The 22,784-nt window shown below is 45.6% G+C and overlaps 1 protein-coding gene across 8 annotated transcripts in view; it reads left to right on the plus strand.

Annotated features, from left to right (window-relative positions):
* UCKL1 (uridine-cytidine kinase 1 like 1) overlaps positions 1-22,784 on the plus strand; it is a 378,995-nt gene that overhangs the window by 255,695 nt on the left and 100,516 nt on the right. For 2 of the 8 annotated variants that reach the window (XM_069650850.1, XM_069650854.1), the window contains exon 8: positions 14,223-14,239. The exons of the other annotated variants lie outside the window; for them this stretch is intronic. In XM_069650850.1, coding sequence (XP_069506951.1) covers positions 14,223-14,239 — 17 coding nt within the window. The remainder of the gene's footprint in view (positions 1-14,222; positions 14,240-22,784) is intronic. 8 annotated transcript variants of the gene reach the window in all.

A 22,784-nucleotide genomic window follows, 5' to 3' on the forward strand; every position in this document is an offset into this window, starting at 1 on the left:
AACGCTTAATCCGCCTAACACTTACACCTCCCCTTGACCCCTACACTCCTATCCCATGTACCTCTATAGTATGCAAGAAGTAAAAAGAACTGAGACGAGGAAGAATAGGGATGACTATCATGAAGATCAAAGTCGAGAAACTGTGAGGAGAAAGAGGCGCAGGTCCGCAAGAATCCCACAGATGAACCTATCTGAATTTCTAGTTCAGCCACAGGCCTTACTGGATACTGACATAAAAACTGCCAACGGACTCACCCGAATGCCATATGTTCCAGTGAGGAATTGCGAGAGGGACCAAGGCTTGGCGAGGAGAGCAGCAGGAGCAGACCCAGGCACGGAGACGCTGAGGAGGTGGCCTCCACCAAACACGCTGGGCGAACCGAGAGGCTGTCTGGGGAGTGTGCCAGCAGCACAGCACTGCAGGACCACACGGTCTGGCTGGGAGAGGCACGCTGAATAGAATCAGAACTCAGGGAGCCATTGCGCTAAGCAGAGGAGAGCCCCAGAGCACCGGCAAGGCAGAGGAAGACATGGGGAAGCCTGCGACTGACCGGAAGACTGCAGCCAAGACCCTCAAGGTATTGGTTGGTTGGGGGTCCTGTGAGAAACTCATGGTGACACAAGTAATACAGACACAAGTGATCACAGTTCAAGGGTGTTTATTGAACAATGAAAGTGGTATGCGGGTTGGAAAAACGCCTAATCTAAACCTAAATCTAAGATGGGGACAGGTGTCGACCATCAAATAAAAGTAATGCAGTCCGAGTGGTGTCAAGTCAAATGAAACGGCCTATACTAAGAAAACCTATTGCCAATTCCTTACGCTAAATACAGAGGGTGTGGGATTAAGTTTCAAGAAACAAGTGTTCTCAAATGATAAGTCCTGAGGCGGTAGCCTAGTTCTCCCTTCCCCACGTTTTAGACACAGGATAAGGTTGGACCGTGGATCTTGTAGCAAAGTATGGTCTTGGGCTTCTACAGCACGAGACAACAGTTCCAATAACAGTTGTCAGGACCGTTGATGGCCAAGTCTTGTTTCTTCTGAAAGTCTCTTGCCTTTGGGACCTGATGTGCTTAAACAATAAAACAAAAGTTCCCTTAATAAATGAAAGTTTGTTTCCAAAGTTCAATATGGGTTATGGTTTCACCCCTGCTTCCCCCCTCTTCTGGGCTGACCCTTCTTCGTATTGTTTTTCACAATTTCAATAGAGTGACGACTTCACCCCTGTGTTCCCCCTCTTCTGGGCTTACCCTTCATGTATCGCTTTCCACTTCATGTCTTGATGAAAGCTTCTCCCTTGGATCTCCCTCGGCCGGGCTCAGACCTTTCTTGACTGCTAGTACTTGGGTGATAGCTTCATCTCTAGCATCCCTCCTTCGGGTTCACTCTTGCCATCTCTTTTAACTTCTGCTTTGGGGTGATGACGTTTCACCCTTCGATCCCCCTCTGTCGGGCTCCGACCCCTCTCGATTCTTAGCCTTCCTTCACCGGGTTTACTATGGCTTCTCGAGCAGGGTGATATGGCTCACCACCTCGGTCCCCCTCTTCTGGGCTGACCCCTCTTTACTTTCAATATTCTCTTTCTTTAACTTTTATATAGTTCAAAAGGTTTCGGATTAATTTCCATTGCTTTCACGCCAATTCATGAATCAAAGTCTTTCACATGTACAGGGCTTTAGCTCGACCTTCATATATGACCACTTTGCATTCTTTTGGTGGCCTTTCTATGGCCTTCTGGTTTCTGAATATGGGGCTTGACCAGAGTCTCTCGTGTTAGCACTCATGTTGTACCGCTTTCCCTCTCAGCTGGTCTCCTCCTCACACTTTTAAGAGTTCCTTTTGTCATTAGCTACTTCATTAGCTTTGGTTCAAAACCTGCCCCTTTGCGATTCTCACTCAACACAGCCCAGTGCTCATCGATTCTCCCCTCGACTCAAGGGGGACAGAAAGAAGAATGATTGGGAGTATTCTGTCTGATGGAGAACAGAAAAACGGGGATTGGAAGAAAGATGTTTTCTGAAGGAAGCTGAGTGAGTAATGGATTTATCAGAGGCAGAGGGGATGATGGATTCTTTAAATGGAAGTTTATCGAATGGAAGGGAGCTCAAGGTGAAACAGCTCACAAGGTCTTCGGGCCCTCGTTTCCTCATCCCCTTTTGTGTCATACCGCGTCTCACCTGGGGCAATCTCCCGAGCATAACTTCGGGTTCCCCCATCCAGGTGTCCCTCCTGTATCGTCCACCCCCAGAGTTGGGATCTGAGAGCGCCAGCCCTCCCCTGGCCACCTGAATAAGGGTTTTCAGGCGATTACCTGTGAGAATACCCTAGGGTTTCTCATAGTCCCCAGAAGGTACAGGAAACCATAAAACTCAGTGTATGGGAAGAGGGGGGGAAAGAGGATAACCCCTATGAGACACTAAGAGAAACCTTATCAATATAAGATTACGACGGAAATAGGGTCTGGCAACATTACAAGAAAAAGTCATATCACGGAACATGAATACCTACTGTTCTTCGTAACAGTACTTGGAGGGAAGGCGACCCAAGGCTGTCAGGGGAAAGCAAAGAGAACTGTGAAAATAAGACACATGACCACGGTATTTGGCAGGAGAAGTCTGTATGTGAGATCAAGAGATCGTGAAGAGAACCGTGAGAGTAATACAGATGAACACAGAACGTGGCAGGTGAGTAAACCAAGTCTGTGTTTGGGACTAAAAGGCCTGATGGAGAAGGAAACCAGGTCTGCCAACTAGGGTCAGGGACCCAACACAGCTTGGAGGAACGTCTGTTAGGCAGAAACCTGTGCAGTTCCCTCTGGGACCACTGCAAAAGATTTAAGACTACAGGTGTTTGGCAGTAAACCCACTTGGTAGCAGTCTGTACCACACAGATTCACTTGGTAGCTGTGGCTGAGCAGTCAGACTTCCCTTAGGCAGTACACAGAGTATTCACAATTGGTCAAAAGAACACAGTAGAACAAGTAAACACTGACCAGGGCTTGGTGTAAAAGAGATATAATTATTTATTTAAAACCACATCTAGAAAAACACACAGGCACTAATAGTAAGCAATTCAGAAACACGGTCACTAAAAGATATACACTCCCTTAAAAGAATATTAGACAAGTCTTAAGTAAAGCCCCACTAATTTTCAGACAGCGGTGAGCGCTTAACGCAGATGGCACTCTAATAATTTGTTTTAAAAGGGAGAGAAAAACAGAGAATAAATTGGAACAGGTCCCAACACTTTTACAAGAACACAAGAGAGGAAGGCAAAGTAAAACCGTGAAGTTAGAGTTCAATAGGCTGGATCCACTTTAAGAGGATCAAAACTAAATGTGTCCAAGGTCACACGGTTGCAGTGCACAAAAGTCTTGTAACGGTTCAAAAAGGAGTTGGACCAAAGAAAGGGACCAATTAGAAGGTCAAGGAGGCCAGTCCAGTCCAGAAGGTTAAGGGGTTATTATTACCTTGTAGCAATCTTTAGAAAGGGAGGCCTGGCGGACACGGTACCTTAAAGTGGTGAGAATACTCAAGCGGGGGCAGTTGTTCCTGGCAGCGGATGCAAGTCGGTGCTTCGTCCGGGGGAAGAGAGGATCTTGTCGGGGAGGAAGACAGGAGTCCGTTGCACTGCCAGGGAAGAAACCATCCGCAGAGTTTCTCAGGTAAAAGGAGCGGTCCTTTGATTCGCGGTCCAGTGGTAAGTGGCTATCCGGTTGCCGGGGTGCTTGGCACGGGCAATTCGACCACAAGCCGGTCTGGGGTGCGAAGAGAAGAAGGTAAACTGGTTGTGCCCACCAGTCAGGGGAAGAAGCCTCTCCAGCCTGGAGATCTTCTCTGTCGTCGGGAAGTGGCGAGTCGGTTCCGCAGGGCTCCACCGGTGGTGTTGTCGTGGTAGGTCGGCTCAGCTTCTCCCTCGTCGGATTCTCAGGTCCTGTGGCGACTTCTGAAGTTCCAGTCCCCAAAGCCCTGCTTTTATGCAGCACACCCCCATTCACTCAGCCTAGCTGTCAATCAAACATGCTAAGTGGTGAGCCGGCCGGCTCACCACTTGGGCCAATCACACTAGAGTGCGACTTGAGTTACCAAGGTAACTCAGTCCAGGGTGCCTAAACCCCCTCCCACACCCCTTGTGGTAACCAGACAGAGTGGCACCACTTTTGGAGGCTTCTGTGGAGAAGCCCGCCAAAAAGTGGAACAAAGGGCTCGACTTGGGTTGGAGTCACAGAAAAGAACACAAACGCCATTTTAGAATCGAGTCCTGGCAAAAAATACCAACCGGCGAATTAATATTAAATAAATAAACCGGCGGTATGTTCGAGGCTATGAGAATTAAATAATTAAAGTTGGTAGCCTCGAACAATGGGAAAATCCTATAGGGATATATTCGCGGTCGAATATAAAAAGTAGTATCCACTGCCACCAGCCAAAACTCGATCAGGGGGGACAGAGACGTGCCCCCTCGACTAACAGACCCCGGGGCAATCGAATTGCCCCAACCAGTACGTCCACAATATGATGGTTTGTACCGGTTTCTGTTAATAATTTGGGACTAGTAAAGCCAATGGTGACTTTACATGCCCTGGGAGACAGTAGTCAGTCCCAGGGTATGGAGTCTATGGTGGGGTGTCACTATGACACCCCTGTGTCACTGCACGGAGGGTGCTGTGTAACACACATAGTAAAAACACATGAGACCGTATGGAGTAAAGGACCCCATAGCCCATACAACACATTAACAGTCAAAGGAACACCATAAACCATGTCCAAGAGTGGGAGAAAAAGAGTCTCACTCTTGGCAGGAGAAAAAAACAAACTCCAGAAATCCAGCAAAGCTGCTGGGAGAAATCCAGCAAAGCTGCTGGGGGACTCACTAGGTTAGGAAATTCAGCCTAAAGAGAGAATTCTTCCTAACAACGTCCAAGCCATCCTTCTTCGTCACAGTGCCTGGTAGGAAACCAGGTCTGCCAACCAGTGTCTGGGACATCCATAGACAGAGAAGAAGCCTGAGAAAGGCCGGTTGGGGAAGGGAGACATTCCCCCACCAATAGTTGAAATGTGTTATGAATCTGAGGAAAGCTGGGGAAAAGGAGACAATCCCCCAGTAGTTGATGAACTGTAGGAGAAGGCTGGAGAAGGGAGACATTCCCCCAACACTTGAGACTGAACCTCAATACATTTGCAAAACAAGAACAGCCTTGTTGTCCAGGGGAAGGGGGTCATTCCTCTGGACTAGGAACATCTCTTTTTTTATTTAGTTTAACATAGAGTGTGAGGGACAGAGCTAGGATTCTGACATAGGACTATGGACTTTTGCTTTTTAACATCCTGACTGTGACATTAGTAATTTTGGTTGAGGCAGGGAAACCCCTCTTAGAGCTATGCAAGATTGGGGTTTCTTTTTATTTTCTCACTTGAATACAGGTTTGTGCCAACCACAATGAACCCTCTGTGTCAGAGTCTTACTTCTGCACCCTTACAATGGATTATGGGATTCAGCCCGCAATCCGAGCAACCGGATTGGCAGGCTCCCCCGCCCTGGGTGCTAATTCTGATTCTGGCAAACGTTTTACTCACTTACGAAGGTAGGCAGTGACTATGAAGTTGTATGGCCACATCCATTTACCACTCACTTGTGTGTGGCTGTTGTTCTGGATTTTACTGTATTGTATTGTATTTTATTTATATAGCGCACCGAGCCCTGAGGCAACAGGGCCCATTTCTTAGGTACAGACAGGATATGTATATATACAGTTAGAGACATGGAGTATCAACCTTACATGCATGAGATATGAGTGCAGTACATAACAAAAAGAAAAGAAAGGATTTACATAAGAATTTGCATAGTATAAAGCATAGGCGAATGTACAAAGATTACATGATCGGCTAAGAGAGTGTTTAGCACGAATGTAGCTGTTGTGGCTTGGTTATCGTTCAGAGTGCGGAATTTATGAATGGAGGGTTCTAGCCTGATGTTGGACGGTAGTGTGTTCCAAGTTTTGGCAGCGATGACTGGGAAGCTTCTACCCCCTGCTTTTTCCAGTTTGTATCTGGGTACAGTGAAGAGGTTGGAATGGGAGGATCTAGTTTGTCTGGCTGACATGTTGAGTTTGAATTAGTCAGAGAGGTATTTTGGTGCTTGGTTGTGTATGCATTTGTGTACTAGGGAGAGGGTCTTGAGTTTAATTCTTTGGTTGATAGATAACCAATGGACCTTGCGTCTCAGATCTGAGATATGCAGTTTTCTTGGGAAATTGGTGGCTGCTCTGAGCGCATTGTTTTGAAAGATTTGTAATTTGTGAAGATTATGTTGGCTGGTGCCTAGATATAGCCCATTGCAATAGTCCAGTTTGGTGAGTACCAGTGCACTGGCCAGGGTGATGCAATTTTCTGTTGTCAAGAATGGTATGCAGGCATTAATAAACTTACAAGTGTAGGTAGTGGTAGATGCTGTGGTGTTGATTTGTTTACCTAGCGAGAGGGTGGCATCAATGTACATACCTAATGTTTTGACGTCTTTAGATACTTTGATGTCATTGCCGTCGATGTTAAAGGTGTTAAATGTGTTGTCCAATTTGTTGAGTCTGGCTTGGGTTCCCACTAGGAGAAGTTCAGTCTTGTCGTCGTTGAGGCATAGTCCGTTTTGCGCCATCCAGGCTTGGAAGATCAGGTAGATGTCGTTGAGTTGTTTTGAGTCAGAGTCGTGATTACCTGTGATGTGTATGAGAATTTGTGTATCGCCAGCCTAATTAGTGTAGGATATGCCCAGTTGGTCAAGTTTGTCAAATAGAGGTTTGGTGAAGATATTGTAGAGTGTGGGGGAGACACATGAGCCTTGTGGGACCCCACATGTGATAGTCGAGGGAGGTGCAGAGGCCGATGGTGCAAATACTCTGGTTGTTCTGTTGTTCAGGAATTATTGGATCCAGGTGATGGCGTCAGTAGAGAAGTGGGCTGCAGTGGAGAGGTGTTTGCAGAGAATGTTGTGGTCGACTAGGTCAAACGCAGCTGATGGGTCTAGTAGGAGAAGGAGGGCAAGGTTGCCTAAGTCCTTAATGTTCTCGATTTGGGTTACTAGATCTATCGGGGAAGTTTCTGTGCCATGTCTAGGCCAGAAACCGGACTGTCGTAGCCCTAGTAGATTGGTGCTTTCCAAATGGTGCTGGATTTGTAAGTAGGCTGCTCTGTCGATGATCTTCAGGAGGAAGGGTACCGTGAGGATTGGTCTATAATTGGAGGGGTTCTTGGGATCAGGAGATGGTTTCTTGAGGAGATGCATGATCCATGCGTCCTTCAGGTTAGTAGGGATTTAATTGGTCTTGAATGAGGAGTTGATCAGCGAGGTTATGAATGGGGCAATTTCCTTTGCTGTTTCTTTTATGATGGGAGCATAGCAGATATCGCCCATGCATCTGGATGGCTTGAAGCTTAGTATTATTTGTTCTACTTCTTTGACACTGAATTGGGAGAATTTGAATAAGTTAGGTTGGAAAGGGGGTGGGGTCGCTGATGAGTGACCAAGAGGGTTTTGGTTTAGGTTGGCTTTTTTAGTTTCAATTTTCTTTTGTAGGAGCTCAATTTTGTCTGATAGTGCTTTTTGAATGTTTTGGCACCAGGAGGTGTCCATGATGCAGGTATTCGGGGGTTGTGAGGGGGATTCAAGCTCTCTAAGAATGCTGAATAGTTCCTTAGTGTTGGATTTGTCATTCTGGATGCGGTTGTAGTAGGAGTCAGATTTGGCTAGGAAGATAGCAGATTTGTATAAGGTAGAGGCTGCTAGGATGTTTTCTTTGTTAGGAGCCGTAGGGGCATTTCTCCAGTTTGTTTACGCTGCTCTTTTTTTTCGGAGAGTCCTCAGTTGTGGGGTAAACCAGGTGTTTAGGTGGGCGACAGGTTTGGCTTTACGAGCCTTCTGTGGTGCTAGTTTGTCTATGGCATTTAGGACGGTGGTATTGTAGAGGTTCACCAGGTGGGTCGGGTCATCATTAGTTTCAATGGCAGAATCCCTGTGCAGGATTGGTTGAAGAAGTGGGAGTAGTTTAAGGGCTGTTATGTTGCATGAGTTTCTTGTTAATCTTGGAGGGGCAATGTTTTCTCTTGGTTGGGGGTATCTGTAGGAATAGAGAAGAGGATGGCATGATAGTCAGTCCAGGCAAGAGGGTAGTTTGAGATGATGGTAGTGTTGCAGTTGCAATCGGCTATCAAATCTAGTTGTCTGCCTTTGGAATGGGTGGCTTGTGTCAAGCGTTGGGTGAGACCTAGGTCTGCTATGCTGTTGCTAATCATCGTAGCGTTATTATCATTGGTGTCATATAGACCCAGGTGGAGGTCTCTGAGGAAGAGTGTTTGTGAGCAGGGTTTGGTATTGGTTGTCAGTAGAAGCGATAAGTCTTCTTCAAAGGAGGAGAGTTGGCCTGGGGGTCTGTAGATCAGTCAGGGATAGAGGTAGTTTGAATGATAAGTGTTCGGTAGAGGCGAGAGTTTGGCTATGGATTTGTCTGAGGCCTAGGAAGGATTTAGCAATAATAGCTACACCTCCCCCTTTGGATGAGGTTCTATCTTGTCTAATGATGGTGTATTGGTGTGGGATGGCTAATGATAGGAGGTGGGCCTGAGGCGCTGTGGAGCCACTTCTCTGTGATGACTAGGAGGTCATTGGAAGTTATAAGGTCATTGATGTCAAGTGCGTGTGCCGTTAGAGACCTAGCATTGATAAGACCTCCTTTCAAATTGGGGCAGGTGTAGGTCTGTTCCGGTTGTTGGCTAATGTTTTTGGCTGGAGAGCTCAGCCTCGTAGGTGTGTTATTAGCGGTAAGTGCTATGTTGTGTTGTTGTTGTTTTCTGTCACGGTTAAGTGTAGATCATAGTGTAGATCAGAGGTTCCTGGTAGGGATAGAGCCAGAATACACCAGTCTGTACTCCACTATATTTATTCTGCCACCACTGAGTGGAATCCACACAACCAGTCATGCGAGGACCGTTTCACAAGTAACACCGGGTACATGGTGTACCGTAGCATGTCTGATGAGGCTTATTGTGAGACCTTGTTAGAGAAAATGTTGTATTAACCAGGTAGGAGCAGTCCAAAATCACATGGGGCATAATGTCACAGTGGCAGAATGGAGTCTTCAGCCTAACAAAAACCCACCAATGCTTCGGTTTTGAGGAGTCCAAACCAGCCCCAAAGACTCTCCTATGCAAATGTTCCCACCTAAATAGTGAAGCTGCATTTTTATCTCCCCGAAGTACGGCCCTTGGTCCACGTATTGTGTTTGGCAGTACAAATGGAGAACTCTGATTTGCTAATGTCTTTTGGCATTTGAAGTTCATGGACTTGCTCCACTGAGGATACAGTGATCCAATGCGCTGGCCGGTGAGCACCCAAAGGCGCTCAGTTCCTCCACTTGTCTACAGGTTCTCCGGCCTCCTCTGAGGATACAACTGGCAAACTGTTCTCACTTCAATATCAAGACTTTAAATTGAGAAAGTAGAGTGTGCTTGAATCAGGTTTCCACTTCACCCAAAAAACAAGAATATGATGTAACTCCACTCCACCTGCTAAGCACCCTTGTACCAACCAAGTGTTGCTAAACATTTTCAGGCAAGTCTCACACTATTATCAATTTTCACATTAGCCTTTATGAAGTCTCATCCATGATCTGTAAATGGATTTGGAGCTCTTTTCTGATTCAGCTGCTAACGTCACAGTTGCCCTGGTCCTCTTACAGCCACAAAGCCAAGAGTCGGTCTCTTGTAGGCTTCATAAACCCTGGTATGTTAACGCCAATTTTGAAACCATGTACCTCCTCGTCTGAAAGAGGATATGACAATTTTCCAAAAGAATAGCCTGTTCTGTACTATCTGTATTCCTATTTCTGCCTGATTTTCCAATCAAGAACTCTTTGCATCTTGTTTTATTCTTTTGTAAGCCTTGATTTTAGTTTTGCGAACTGACTTCAACCCGTGAAACAGGATGTGACCTCAAAATAGGAGAGGGAGAGTCGTTTTCAGATCCACTGCATCATTAGAAATTCAACATGCAAAGATTTCCAAATTGTGGAATGTGTAACTAAACTATTTGCAAAAATGTTTAAAATATACAGACCGGAAGAAAGTTTAATTGGGAAATTCAACAAAAGCTAAAACATTAGTTATAGAATGTAAGAACATTTTAGTTTTTTAATCAGTTTGCCAGTACATTTCGCACAACATATGAATCCCCTGCACCAGAGCAAATCCACCCGCCCTGTTTAAGACTCTTGGGTCAGGCTTATAAACCTGTAAGTATCCTTGTGCTATGAGACTCTGCCCAGCACATTTTAAGATCAAAGTATACATATGTCTAGATGGTATTGCGTGGTAATGACAACCCTGATTTGGTCCTGCTAAATTTGATTGACACCTTTTCACCAAATAGATACTTGTTTGTTTGTTTGTATATATGTGTGTATGTATATATGTATGTTGCGGTTTAGGTCATCCGAGTGGTGGGTCGGTTGGAGGTCTGAGGAGGGGGAGCGGGAGAAGGAGGGTGGGTTTTGGAAACTCCCCATAATAGAAAAAAGGGATGTTGACCATGGTCTATAAAAAAAGTGTTGAACAAGCGTACAACAACCAAAATGAGATTGTTGTAACCATGTAGATCTGTCTAGATAATCCTCTGAAAGGGTACGCTGGCTGACACTTCCAATGTCACACACTTTATCCCGCCCTACGGCTTAAGAGTCAAGACATAGACTAACCCCAAAAAGGCCCTGTGCGTTAACTATTTCTAAAAACTAATTCCTGACCCACAATAACTTTATTTCCCAAGGAGGTCAAAGGAGCATCTCACAATATATGATTACCCTGTTTTTGAATCCTGCCCATGACCCTACTTATTAATCCTTCCCTTGTATACCCTGAGCAGCATGTGCAGGTCCACACTACAAGTTTGAAACAGAAGTATATGTTAAAAAATCTTTAATTCCATTTTGGAGTATGCAAAGCTTAAAATGATTTTCTATGCAATTCAAGACAAAACTATACGTCCTTAGCACTTAAGATTCTAAACACAGTTGGCCCTGGGCCCCTCAGTCAAGGCAGTCCCAAGCCTAGCCTTGTCATTTGGGAACACAGCCACACAGACCTCATAGCAATTGCTTAAATATCATTTGTTGACACCTCCCTCGCACTGTGCAGGATTCAGACCGCAGGAGGCCGGGGAAGAGATTGAAAGTTTCCCTTATCCTGCAGATATGTGAAATAAATGCTATTATGTCAGTCACTCCGTCCACAGGTAGGGCCTATTCTATCTCAAATCATATAGGTACCCAGACTGAGTTAGGGTTGACTGGGCATCCAAGTGATGTCTGTTGTCTCCCGTCTGATTCAAAGAACATGGTGGAGGATTCAAAAGGGGTGGGTTTCCAAAGATGGGGTTGTTGAAGAAAGGGAAAATATTTTGGTAGTCAATATATTAACTAAAGGGGGGGGGGATGTTGGGGAAGCCATTTTAAGCCCCAACGCAGGAAACAGATTTACATTGCGAAAAGTATATTAGGCCCCCAGTGCTGTAGAGTTGAAAGGCAATGTAGCCACTAAAACATGGGATTCAATGTAGTTACAGGATTTCAGTGTTACTTTGCATGGCTAAGGGCCAGAGGCAAAGGGCAGTTCCCTCATGAGCAGCTCCGCTCCATGTCTGCCTGTGTTTGCCTGGGACGCCTGATGCAGACAACCTACAGCAACAGAGAAGAGAAGTGTGGTGTGGGCAGGCAGTACAGCCATTACTGTATTCCAGTAAAACCCCTCCACTCTTACTGCCTAATATCATTTAGCTACATGCATTTAGCCTAATTGTGCAAGGTAGCCATTCTGTTTTTAGCCTATTCATGTAAGGTTAGCAACATATTGCAGAAGGTGTTTCTAAAATCGATCACTCAATGTCTGCTCTACGCATTTTAGGCCCTGCTCCCCTTTAAATCTAGGTGTTTCCTAATTGTATTCATCGTACGTCTTTCTATGCATTTTAGGCCCTGCTCTCCTCTTTAAATCTAGGTGATACGTATTGCTGCTCTTTGTACATAGGCGGAACCCAGGATGTTAACATAGTTGTTTGTACAGCTAACCCATGTTCTCCCATCGCACCATGCACCTTTGTAACATAGCAGAAGGCAAGGGCTCATTTTACACACCCTGCATTCACATATAACACAAACTCTATTGCACAACACCTCTGCCATGAGAATGAAGCTACCTCTTAAAACAAAAATTCGAATTGTAGCTTCCCACGTAATTCTCAATCTCCTTAAACACAATCCATCCTGTCTAGTTCATAGTTTACCTCCGCTGCACCCATCTACATGCCATTCGGGTAACTGTAATGGCCGAAATGCACACATGCATAATAGCACCTCCCAGTTCTCCCACATTTGGACTCCATTCCCTCCGAGGGTGTTCAACCAAACAGCCCTTTGGGACCATAATTAGGGTGAAAGGCGCTATACAAATGACAACAATGAATGATTGAAAGATGTGTGTTAATGAGGGAAATATTTGGCTGCATACAGTAGTTTGACAAACAATGTTCTCCTTGCAGGCTGAACCACCTGTCTCATGCTCTTCAAACTGCTGAGGCCTCACCCTCCCCATCCACATGTTGCACACTGTCTGGCATGCCAAGACAGATGTTGATTGTTTTAATGGTCTCCAACAAGTTTGCAAGGGTCTGCAGTTTCCAATGTACATATCCATGATTCTGCAACAGTGCATTTGCTATCCTGACACCCTGTTGAGGGTTGGAACCTGTCTTCATATAATCATTTATGGGGGAGGAGCAACTAATGGACCATTGGCTCAGCATGCCCTGACAATCCAGTGGGAGCATTAGCACCATTAGCACAAAGCTAGTGCAATAAAGAAAATAGTTTGGTAGATCTGCTAGAGAATCTTGAGCAAATTACACGGGCTATTCATCCCAGCTAGGATCCTCTTCACAATTGTGCCTGCACAACGTGTAAGTAGTACCCAATCACAAGCCTACCTAGCCACATAATACACAAGCTAGGGTGGGATGTGTGACTCTAGGAGCCATGCCACTGCAAGGCTTGAGACGAAACTGGCACGCAAAGAGAGAAATAGGAAACTGACCTTCTCTTGCTGTGCTCCAGCCTACTGGAACACCTTCCTGGTCACAATCAGGAGCCCTCCGAGGCTCCTGCATTTCAGGAAGGAACTTAAGATCTTGCTCTTCGGATAATACCTGGTGCTCAATTAGGACCTGCTATTCCTAGGTATACATAGGTATATACCACTCTTGTAGTATTGGATATCCAAGCTACTATAACCCGTAACCTCCCCTTTCACTGACATTGTGACATTGCCTTCTAGCTAGAGTACACTATATAAACCCAAATACAAATCGACCCATTGTGTGCTCTTACCATAGCCGTTGGATTGAGTGGCTTTAATGAAGTCAATCCGTGCAATGCTCCCACTCCCCCCAAGTTCAAGATCTTTCACGTACCCCTTATAGCTGTAGTTGCTGTCACAAATAGGCCACCTAACAAGCAAATTGGTGCAGATTAGAGCGAGGCTAATTTGTGTGGCTCATTTTTAGTACCTTTAGGGAAAGTTAGAGTGGGGCTGAGCTCAGAGTTGGCATAGCTGGGACAGCACATGGCTTGAAAAAATTGTGGGTACAGGCAGTTCTCGAGGGGTGTGACTACCAGTCAATTTTGGGGTACCTTGTCCCTGGGCATATTTGTCAGCAACACATTTACTTGAGGTAGCTTAAACATGGCAGGACTCATCCACACGTGTACGCTGTGTGCATCTGATGCAATAACCCACATCCAGGTACCCCTAAGGCATCTCTAACATGTTCTCTTTATGATCGCGTCGAGTGGTCCTTCAGTACTAACTCACTTTATGCTAGAACCCAAATCAGAGGTTTAGCTGCATGCTTCTTTGGTATGTACACCTACCTACACAACGAAGCCAAACCTGATGCCTCCGCTGAATTCATGCAGCCCCAACTGGCTAGACTTTCATTCTAATTGAGTGGGTAAGTATGGATTATGCTTATGCCAAGTTCAGTGAGGAAATGTATTGGAGGCGGGGCTGAGCTGACCTTACGTTCAAGCCTTAACGTGTCATCATTGTGTCTTGTCTATGTGTTTGCACACTCGCACTGCTTAACGTTGACTCTGTTCTGTCTTTCTGTGCCGCGGCATGTGCAGCGTGAGCTGAGCGTCAGGTAGGCATGCTTCACGGTAAGATGTTCCTATTTGCTTTGGGCGCCACAGAGGCATTTCCAACTCCTGTCGCTGCTCTGCCACCCTGGCTGCGGCCCCAGGTCTATTGGTTGTAGCCCCCGATAGAAGCTCAGGTGCTACAACCAAAAGGCTAGCTAGCCCTGAGACCCAACAGTCCCGACATTAGTGTAGTCCAAGATCTTTTCCAGACCTAGCAACACCCCTGCTGCGGCCACTAAGCCTGGGATTTGAATATCTATATCTCACGCTGGGGAAAAAAGGGGAACTTCATTTCCAAAAGAGGGCATGGCTCTAAGGCACATTAAACTGCATTATGCACATTTTCTTTTTGACAATGATGAGGGTATGTAAGTACACTTAAATGGGCCAGTGTGTCTCTGAATTCATGTTTTCTGAAGGGGGCAGTCCTACCTAGACATGGCAAAGTAAAATACCTGTTGCTACCTATAGACACAGGCAGTGTTTCAGGCATGCAGGCGCTCATTACAGGTTGGCCGGTGCGGTAATAACATGCTGGTATTAATGTATACCAGCACGTTACCGCATTGGCCAACTACCTTATCGGCAAAAATCTTTGGTATTACAGGCGCCGGTAATACTGTCAGAATCCCCCATGGAATCCAGTGGGACTACATGGAATGGGGGTTTAACACCATCTACCACCACTCGTAATCAGGTGGCCATTCCACCGGACCGAGTGGCGGTAACAGTAATACAGTTTGCCAGAATTCTGGCAGATTTACCACCAGAATATTGGCAAACTTGTAATGAGCCCCCAACCCTATGTCCCTGGCAGCTCAGTAATGATCAAATACTAACTTTATGCAAGGTGGGCAGTGATCCCATCACCTCCATCCTCTGGCTCATTCAGGGAAATATTGAAAGCTGCATCTACATACAGCCTTCCATAGCCCCTCTACATAAAATGCTTGCAGTCCTGCTCTCCTGTGCCACGTGGACATTGCAACATAACACCATACTCCCAATGGCATCTGAGACAACATTTCTTGTGGTGCTCAGCCAAGACCAATTTTCCCTCCTGCCCCATGCCCAACTATTCACCCCTCCCTCCCCACAACACAGCAAAAGATAATTAAAGCAAATACCATTTTCTTTGCCATAGCATGTTTTCCCTAATGTGCTGGGGGCACAAGACTGCTCTCACATACCTTTGGTCCCTCCATTCAAGAGAGCATCTGTACCAGAAACCGCAACATACCATCAGTGTGCAGAAAACCTGCAATGCCACCCTCTGCCTCATGCAACACTACGGAATGACTCATGGAAGGTCTTGAACATTCATATCCCCTAGCTTTGCTCTGGGCAACCCACCAAATCTTTGTTTTTCAGACTACTGTGTTATTACTGAAAGGGAAAAACGATATGCACATTAGGCGTGGTCCCATCCCAAAAGGAGCAGAACAGCCTCAAGTGTTACGTCACTCCCTTTGTGCACAAGACCACAACCAACCACAGCCATTGAACATCCTGATTGTAGTGTAGCTTGGGACTTTGCATCCCACACTTCTGTGCCCACTTCCCCTATGCACCCATGACTCCACGACCCTACAAAACAACAGCATGCCCACATTAATGGAGTCACTCCATAAAGCACTGACCTAGATGCTAGGTATATGATGAGATCAAATATTTGTGATTCAGACATCCCGCCACCTAAGATACCCAGATGACTCCATGCCACTAGATACACCTTAGCCTTTCCTTTTACTCCACTTGTACCTTATTTCGTTAAAGTCAATTCATAAGAAAAATCACTGAAACACCTAGAATGCACCAGATGGGCTAATTAAAGCACAGGACTGGGGCTTGGTGCCCCTAGAGACATGGAGACATATCACAATATTATCCACAGCCCCACCTCTTTGTACCCCCACACATCTTTCCATCCATACACTTCCTTGCCCCTCCATTGTGTGAAGTGATTACAGCAATGTTGAACTCATGCAGAGGGATGGGCAGTGGAAGATGGAAGATGGAATGTATTCACTATGATGATGACCCTGATTATGGTCCCATGTCGTGGACTGTGCCTCTTGTGACCATTTGCCATTTGACCCTTCTGGAGATGCTGAATACCCACTCCTGCCATGGCTCATTAACACCTTCTGAGAGCTATGGGAACACTGAGGGTATTGTCACTCCTAAAACCCCTGGATCCTCTTCTCAGGTGGCCAGGGAATGGCCATCACTCTTGGATCCTGAACCTGGGGGTGGAGAAGCGAGGGAGGATCACCTGTGTGGAGGGTCCTTGGGGACTGGGAGTGGGGTACCCTTATGAGAGACATGGTATCCCCCTTGTCCTGTTGAGAATCAGCCAAATCCTTCCCCAACCTTTATAGGTTATTGTAAAGCTACTTCCCATCCTTTTCCCACATATAATACTTGACAGTACTGAGACGGGGAAGAGGTGACTAAGAGGAATAAACCCAAAGGCTAGCCTGGACGCTAATATGAGTATAGTCCAGGTTAACTTTTACGGCAGCTCGCATAAATCCAATAAGGGGCAGTGCATAACCCAACTCAAGCACCTTTTCAATGATTTTATTGGTGACTTGGATCAGGGCACACATATGATCCTGTTGGTGGGGGACCTTAATGTAAAATGTGGCAGTGACCCCCCACCACATCTATCAGATGATACAGAGGACCGCCTACGGGGAGTCCAAGATCCAGAATGTGTGGGGATGGGCTCAAGCTAACATTGTGGTTGTATGAATGGGGGTTGAGAACAATCAATGGCAGGTTTAAGGGTGACAGACTGGGAAAAGTAACCTTCAAAGGCACCAACGGAAGCACTACCATTGACTACTGCTGTCTCCCAGTATGTTTTTGGAACATCATCAAGGAGTTCCACGTATTGGAAGATGAGTTGAGTGATCATCATCCTCTGGTACTGGAACTCGTGATTCATACGTTGCAGGAGAATAACATCATCCGTCACCTTGGAGCAACGGGAGGGCAGCAAGTGCACAATAAGGTTGTTCCCTGATAACAAAGACAAATTGCTGCAGAATATTTATAGTAATGCTGTATGCTTCCTTACTCACATGATAGAGGAGATGCTCAATCTCTGGGCGGGATACAAAGTGCTGGCAGATTGTGACCAGCTATGTAGGAAGCTGATGGCAGGGGGCTAGAAAGAGGCGAGTAAAAATGCTTGCAAGAAACAGGCCTCTTTGTCAGGAGATTTATGTCAATGTCGAGCTCCAAGCCATTAGATCTGATAAAGACAGTATACATAAGCAAAGCGAAGAGGTTGCGAAATATGGAGCTTTGCTCTGGGGACATGGGAACACAAGAAAGATTCAAGCCTCAGAGAACAATTTCTTGAAACGTATCCTTGGTCTCCCCCAATCAGCTCCTAGCTATGGTGTTCACACTTATTTTATTTGCATTTGTGTAGCGCACTTGCAGCCCAGGGGCATCGAGGCACTGTTACAAGAAAATGTTGGACTTTTGATTCAGCGATAGGGCAAGTGGTAGGATGTCTCATGGTTACAGTAATACAGGCATAGTTATACAGAGTGCTTCATATGCATAGTTACATAGCGTTATCAGGTACATTTCATACAAAGAGCTTGGTTTTAATGGCTTTGCGGAAAGCATGATGGGACTCAATCAATCTGATGTGCGGTGGTAGTGCGTTCCAATGAGTGGCAGCCTGGGTGGGGAAACTGGCACCACCGGCGCGCACCTTGCGCGTTTTAGGTGTGGCAATCGTGTTGGAGTAGCACTTTCTTAATGGTCTTGTGGCCGTATGCTTGGTGATTCTTTGGGCGAGGTAGGGTGGAGCAAGTTCATGGAGACATTTGTGGATGAGGGCGAGTGTTTTGAAAACAATTCTTTCTTTGACCGGGAGCCAGTGGGCCTGTCTTCTGATTTCGGAGATGTGGTCTTTTCTTGCTGTGCCTGTGGCTGCCCTCAGAGCATTGTTTTGTACTAACTGAAGTTTGGCAAGGTTTTTGTTGGAGGCCCCAGTGAGAAGGGCATTGCAATAGTCTAGCCTTAAGCCAATAATTGCCCTGGCAATGGTGAGGCAATTCTGTCGTGACAGGAAGGGTCTAGCCGCGTTGAGGACTTTGGAGTAGTATGCTGATGAGTAGGCAATGGCATTAACCTGTCGATCCATGGTCAGATCGGAATCCAGGTATACTCTGAGTGTCTTCAAGTGATAGGAGACCTTGATGGGAATATTGTCAATAGTGAAGGAGGCGTACTGATCACCAAGGTTACCCAGGGTGGAGGGTGATCCAATGAGGAGGAGTTCATGTATTTCGCTATTGAGGCAGAGCCAGTTATCTGCCATCCAAGATTGGATAGTGGAGTAGATGGCGGTGAGTGTTTTGGTGTCCTCTAGATAGTCACCCGTGAGGGGAATGAGAACCTGAGTGTCATCTGCGTAGTTGGTATACGAGATGCCCAGGGAATCAAGGATGTTGAACAGAGGCCTCGTGAAGTGGTTGTATAGTGTGGGCATGATACATGATCCCTGTGGAACACTGCATGTGATGTGGCTGGGGGTGGCACAGGCTGAGTCAGAAAAGACTTTCATGGCCCTTTCTTGGAGAAAGGAGGCGATCCATTCGCAGGTTTTGGGGGAGAAATTCGCTTGTGTGGCTAGATGTTGGAAAAGGGTCTTGTGGTCCACCAGGTCAAAAGCAGCAGATAGATCCAGGAGCAGTAGGAGAGCAGGTTTCCCTGCGTCCCTTAAATTGTCCATTTGGTTCTTTAGGTCCATTAGAATCGTTTTGGTACCGTGTCGTGGGCGGAAGCCAGATTGCCGCAGGCCGAGGAGACAGTTTTCTTCGAGGAACTTTTGGACTTGCAGGTAGGCTGCTTTGTCCAAGATTTTGAGCAAGAAGGGTACAGTGGTGATGGGCCTATAGTTCCCCAGGACCGATGGGTCCAGTGAGGGTTTTTTGAGGAGGTGGCATACCCAGGCTTCTTTAAGTCCAGTTGGAACATGGCCCGATAGGAAGGATGAGTTAAGGAATGCTGTTAGGAATGGGGCTAGGATTTGTGCAGAGTCTTTGATGAGACTAGCTGGACAGGCATCTTCCTTACAGTTAGATGGTTTGATGGACTTGAGCAGGGCAATGTCCTCCAGCTGAGTGATATCTTTGAAGTCAAATAGAGGAGAAGAGTTAGCCTTGGTGGGCGTGGTGGGTTTACAGTGCAGATTGGCTATGAAGCGAGAGAGCGCTTTTTGATGGCCACAAATTTTGGTTTGCAGGGTGTTAAGCTTGTCTATCATGGCAGATTGAATATTATTACAGCAGTTGTCATCTTTGATGAGAGAAGGGGGGTGGGGATGGTTTTTCAAGTTCCCTAAAGATCGTGAAGATTTCCTTAGACCCAGATTTGGCGTCATGGATCCTGGCGTTGAATGAGGCAGCTTTGGCTAGGATGATGTTGGTTTTGTAGGATTTGGAGATGGCTTTGAACGCATTTTTAGTGGCTTCAGAGGGGTTGGCTTTCCATGCGGAGAGGACGATCCTCTTTTGTGCGCGTTGCTCAAGGAGTTCTTTGGAGAACCATGAGTTGGAATGTTTGGCTTTTGAGCTAGGGATTCCGTTTGTGGAGAATGAACTAGAGTGGGAACAAATCCGGCACTGGCTTAAGCTATGGGCTAACCCGAAAGCGCAGATAACACACGCTGATTAAAAATCTGATAGGCAGAGGTGGTCCCAAGAAAGTCCCATGGCTGTCAGAGGTGAGGAAGTGGTCAGTAAAACTGAACGAGGAACACCATCTGACGAACCCCACTTTAATCACCAAAGCCATTGCGACAAATCTTAAGCTCCAGGCATTCTCCATACATAGGGCGAAGAGAGAATGTTTGGAATTGGAAAAGGGTACTAATAGAAACTTGCCAATGATTTCATCAGACGCAACACAAAACTACTTCCCATTGGCAAATAATCCTGGTGAAAGAAATCTCATAACTCAAGCAAGATTCAATCTCAATAAGATCTATGTTATCCCGATGGTCAGGGGGCAGGGAGAGCAATGTGTGCCTTTTTGATTGTGATGCCGTGGAGGATACTTTGCTTTTTGTGTTGTTCTGTCCAGTCTTTAAGGACATCAGATCAAGAACATTGGCTCAAGTCTTTGCAGACAGGCAATTCACACAGTGCCAACCAGCTTTGGCTACGAGGGCATTTGTGCTATCCTCAATCTGTGTTAGTTGATGGGCTCACAAAGGTATCTCATCCCATAATTATAATAACAAATGGGGTAGGCACATGCTAATATGTGCAATGTGTACAATGCTTTTCCAAAACACATACAGCTGCTTCTCATCACTCATTATTTCTAGTGATAATAGATTAATTTCTAACCTTCGGTATCTGGAACACATAAACAGGGTTTCTAACTTGTACTCCAGCATTTGCATCTGCCAGAACTCTACTACTCTTGAGATCTGTGTTATTTATTTAAATGTTAACATGCATATTCACTTGTGTGTTATTCTTTTATGATATATCTATATGTGTTTTATTCTTTTATGGCAATTTGCCAAAATAAAGTGATTTGATTGGAATAAACACTACACCATTTCACCACTTAAGTACTGGGACAAGGAAGATGCCTACAAAGAGCTGTGAGGGTCAGGCATGTCCCTTTAATAATGGACAGACAAGTCTCAATAGAGATCCACATCCACACCTGCAGCCTGTCAAGGTGCTGCAGGTGTATAAAGAGAGACCAGTGGAGTAGAGCAGTGAGCAACAGGGAGGCCTGTGTGGGAGAGACCAGCAGGGGACCTTGCTTAAGAGGAGGCAGCCGTGGCGGGATCAGACAAGGAGCCAGGACGCCAGCAAATTCCCCAGAGGACTTGCACAGCCCATGACCAGTGGGTTGTGTAATTATTGTAAGTCTGGGATCCTCCGTGACAGAGGATCAGCAGCAGGAGCTGCGAGAGAGCAGTGAGAACAAAGGACGCTGTCCACGTCTGTAAAGAAGTATTCCAGTTGCCGACGTGCAAAGAGAGGCACGCGTCAGGCAAGCGGATCTCGAGAGGATGGGCTTCACGCAACGAGCCAGTGAGTGTCGTGGAGGACACTTAACACCGGGGCACTCCTACAAATACATATTGAATACTGAATTGAATGGAACTTTAAAATTGAGCGACAACAATGCTTATTGAATACCGAATCGAATGAAACTTTAAAAGTCAGTGAAACCAATGTATATTGAATACCGAACAGAATGAAACTTTAAAATTAAGCGTCATTAATGCTTATTGAATACCGAATTGAATGAAACTTTAAAATTCAGTGAAACCAATGTATATTGAATACCGAACAGAAGGAAACTTTAAAATTAAGCGTCATTAATGCTTATTGAATACCGAATTGAATGAAACTTTAAAATTCAGTGAAACCAATGTATATTGAATACCGAACAGAATGGAACTTTAAAATTAAGCGTCATTAATGCTTATTGAATACCGAATTGATTGAACTCTGAAGGTAACCATTGTAAGTGATGAATGGAATAAAAACATTCATGGGTCAAACAAATAAAGTGAATAACCCAAATTCCATGTGAAAACGAATTATAGAAAAGGGCACAAGTGAGACAGAGAGTCATAAGAAGGTGAATGTGAGCAAGATCCCCTTAAACTGAACTTTTATGAATGTATGCAGTGCGACAAGGCCAAAGACTGGAAAGGATGTGTGACAAGTAATGGCATAGCCAAGAGGGCGACAAGGAAAAGCAAGGGGATTGTAAATCTACCCATCAAAGCCAAGAGGTCGATAGTCAGGGATCCTGATTGAATGACCTGTAACAGGTGGACCGTTCGGTCTGACAACTGCGCCTAGACCAGTGAGCCCGAAATATTGAAAACGAAAGACATTGTGATGATGAAGTTAAAGTCTTGGGGTACAGAACCCTGAGACTTGAGTTACATATGTGGTCTTGAGAACAAAGCCTCAAGACCTTTTGTTTTCTGTGAACTGTGTTGCTTGGAATTTGGGGCAGGGAACCCAGAGGATTGGTTTTCAACTGTCTCACCTTGAACTGGAGAAGGGTAATCTTGAGACTTTTTCGTGGAACTTTCTTATACTTGGGGAAGGAGAGCTAAAAGAAAGCTGTGAGCTGGAAGAAGCCCAGAACTTTGAGCTGAACACTATTTCTTTTAATTTTGATATTATAGCACATTGGTTAGATTTAGTTGTGATGGAAAGTATAGATTTTGGACACAGACAGACTTTTAAGTTGAACTCTTTGACTCAGACTTTCCTTAGTTTTGTTCAGGTAGTGAAATCCAACCTTAGCATAGGACAAGTTAGGCCTTTTGATTCAATAAAGTATTTTACTTTGAACTTTAAGTCTGTGTCTTGCTTCATGATGCCTTTACAGAGCCCAGAACCCTACAGAAGGAAAACTACCAAAGGTCACATTATATGCCGTGAGCCCCCATAGAGGCAGTGCCCTGCAATACAGGCCAGACCAGGTTGGAAGGATTGTCATCCTGTGCTGCGTGTTGTACAAGGT

This window comes from Ambystoma mexicanum, chromosome 3p, assembly GCF_040938575.1.
Source record: "Ambystoma mexicanum isolate Mex_15411 chromosome 3p, UKY_AmexF1_1, whole genome shotgun sequence".
Classification (NCBI taxonomy): Eukaryota; Metazoa; Chordata; class Amphibia; order Caudata; family Ambystomatidae; genus Ambystoma; species Ambystoma mexicanum.